This window comes from Limulus polyphemus, unplaced genomic scaffold, assembly GCF_000517525.1.
Source record: "Limulus polyphemus unplaced genomic scaffold, Limulus_polyphemus-2.1.2 Scaffold13769, whole genome shotgun sequence".
In the NCBI taxonomy this organism is placed as follows: Eukaryota; Metazoa; Arthropoda; class Merostomata; order Xiphosura; family Limulidae; genus Limulus; species Limulus polyphemus.
The window spans coordinates 1,940-4,739 of record NW_013679379.1 but is presented as its reverse complement, the minus strand read 5'-3'; the positions used below and the strand labels follow the sequence as shown (position 1 = coordinate 4,739).

General features: G+C 31.6%; 1 protein-coding gene across 2 annotated transcripts in view; it reads left to right on the top strand.

The window, feature by feature from the left end:
- Positions 1-2,593, top strand: part of LOC106477266 (histone deacetylase 6-like) — a 6,194-nt gene extending 3,601 nt beyond the window's left edge. The window contains exon 4 of one of the 2 annotated variants that reach the window (XM_022380904.1): positions 2,348-2,593. In XM_022380904.1, the coding sequence (XP_022236612.1) occupies positions 2,348-2,576 (229 nt within the window). In that variant the 3' untranslated portion in view covers positions 2,577-2,593. Of the gene's footprint in view, positions 1-2,341 lie in introns of both variants that reach the window. The other variant, XM_013937855.2, reaches the window with a different exon arrangement.
- Positions 2,594-2,800: the final 207 nt, after the last annotated feature.

Genomic DNA, 2,800 nt, shown 5'->3' with positions numbered 1-2,800 from the left:
AAATTAAGTAATTAGTACTTCTACCGTTTGTTAGTATATTAATAACTATTTGGACTAAATGACTATAATCTGTCAGTAAATTAAGTAATTTGGACTTCACCGTTTTGTTAGATATTAATAACTCTGTTTGGACAAACGACTATAATCACTCAGTAAAATTAAGTAATTTGGACTTCACCATTTTGTTAGATATCAATAACTCTGTTTGGACAAATGACTATAATCTGTCAGTAAAATTAAGTAATTTGGACTTCACTGTTTTGTTAGATATTAATAACTTTGGACAAATGACTATAATCACTCAGTAAAATTAAGTAATTTGGACTTCACCGTTTTGTTAGATATTAATAACTTTGTTCAAATATACTATTGTATCTTTGGATGAATGGTTCCCAATAATTGATTGGTCACCTTGTTTTTAACCACTCTTAAGAACTACGTGATCTTTGTTCTGCAATAGATAATGACAACTTATGTATAATAACTCAAAAAGACAAGAACTTTGTAGTGAGATTGTGGTGATCAAATATCAGTCATTGTCATGTTCGTTTGTTTTTTAGTTGTCTTTATGACCACCTAAATCAAATTATAAATTATTAAATAATTTTTTTCTTTATCTTTTATTACATCATTTATTTTTTATTTATAACTATTCGTTTTTTTAATCTATCTTTTGATTGCTGATCTGTTGCTATCTTCAGTGAAGTCCTAAGAAGAACTGGTTATGTGTTGGTGGTATTAAGTCCTTGGTCCTGTTTATAGAAAGTGTGTTGACGACTACCTGTCATGGTGCTCAACTCGTAATCTGAGGGTCTTGCGTATGAATCTCGTCACAAAGCATGCTTGCCGTCTCAACCATGGGGGCATTATACTGTGATGGTTAATTCCACTTTTCATTGGTAAAAGAGTAGCCCAAGAGTTGGCAGTGGGTGGTGTTGACTAGCTATCTTCCCTCCCCTCCAGTCTATCACTTGTAAATCTAGTCCAGATAGCTCTCGTGCCTTTTCACAAAACTCAGCAAACAAACAAACTCTTGATAACTAGAGCTAGCTGCTAATATAATTGGAAATCCTAAATTGTATTAGTTGATTACTTTCATGATTATCGATTTAATCATAATTTTGAATAATCAGTTGTTCGATTAATTGAAAACAGTAACGATGGAAACACTAATTTTGTCCAGTTGATTATTTTTGTGACAATCAATATAATCAGAATTTAGATTAGTTGTTGTAATAATCAAAAACTAATAATTGGAGACACAAACTTCAATTAATTGATTTAATCATAATGCTTATATAAAAGTTTTTCTTCATTACCTATTTAAGCCGTCTCCAAGCATTATTAGTCTCAAAGTGGGTTCCTGTCATCAAATCTGATTTAATCATAATTCTGATTAATTGATTAGTTTGCAGGACACTAGTTGTTGTAATTGCAGCTCGTTGGTAATTAATTATATCAACAAGTCTATTGAATCACCCAGATCTAGTGGAAACAAAGACTTCAACTAAACCAGTTTGTTTTGAACATTTTTATTTATGTATTCCATTTACAGCTTTTATTCATTCACTTTTTTCTTGTCTGTTTCATGTTCAGAGGAAAACTGTGATCTTATATCTGAGGATATTATCTTCACTATGGAGAATATTATCTTTCTCTGATGTGTTTGGGAAAGGTTGAATACTCTTCTATCTACGTTTTTATCTTGGTTGTAAAAACCAAGTCTTTCATGACTCGGATAATACACTCTGTCGTCTTCTCCTAAACTATCAATATGAGAAGAAAAAGTGCCCCCTTTTCCTTATATGATGTTTTTCAGAGAGGAAAACTCAAATTTTTTAATGGATGGTATTGTCTTGGTCATGCATTTTCTTGGAAGCAGTGATTTATTTACTTAGTCAGACTTCATTTTCTTGGAAGCAGTGATTTATTTACTTAATCAGACTTCATTTTCTTGGAAGCAGTGATTTATTTACTTAGTCAGACTTCATTTTCTTGGAAGCAGTGATTTATTTACTTAGTCAGACTTTATTTTCTTTTATTTACCAGGGGGAGTGGGACATAATTTAGAGGTGAAGAAAGTCCAAGTTCTAATTTTAAATTAGTAAACCAAATAGCTTTAAAGGCTCTTTCTGAATGTGTGTGTGTGTTTGTGTTACATATAAATAACTTCACCAAAATATTGTAGCACGATTGCATGTTAATCTTTGTTGAAAAACACTACTTTTATAAATTAATTTTTGTTTGAACCAGTTCTGACTTTCAGTGTTATTCATTTTTCAAAAAAATGAAATACTTCGGGCGTTTCAGTAAAAACTGTATTTTTTTTCCATTTTGAAAGACATAGACCAGAAATTCATTATCGAGGACAGCCCAAGATACAAGAAACTTATCCAACAAGTTATTTTTATGTAAACTGGGGTGAGGAACTTAAAACACAACTGGAACAACGAGTAGAACAACTTATAAGACAAACAGATCTTACTGTTCCACCTCATCGAACAGCTCTTGCATTTGACGAAAGGATGATGAAGCATCAAAACCATATGGAAAGGTGCCGTTTCTGTTCTTTGTAGAATTTCAACTTTAACTGAACTTCATACATTTGACATAGTTCATCATTCAGTATATACACCTGGTTACATACGAGTTTAATAAATACTTCCAGTGGTAGATGTGTGTTTTCAATAACTTGTTCTTCTGTATGTTGTGTCCTTCCTGTGGTAAATAGTTCTAACTTGGGATTATGTTTCCCTGGTAGTAGACTACATGCGTCTCTGAAATATAAAATAAAAGATTT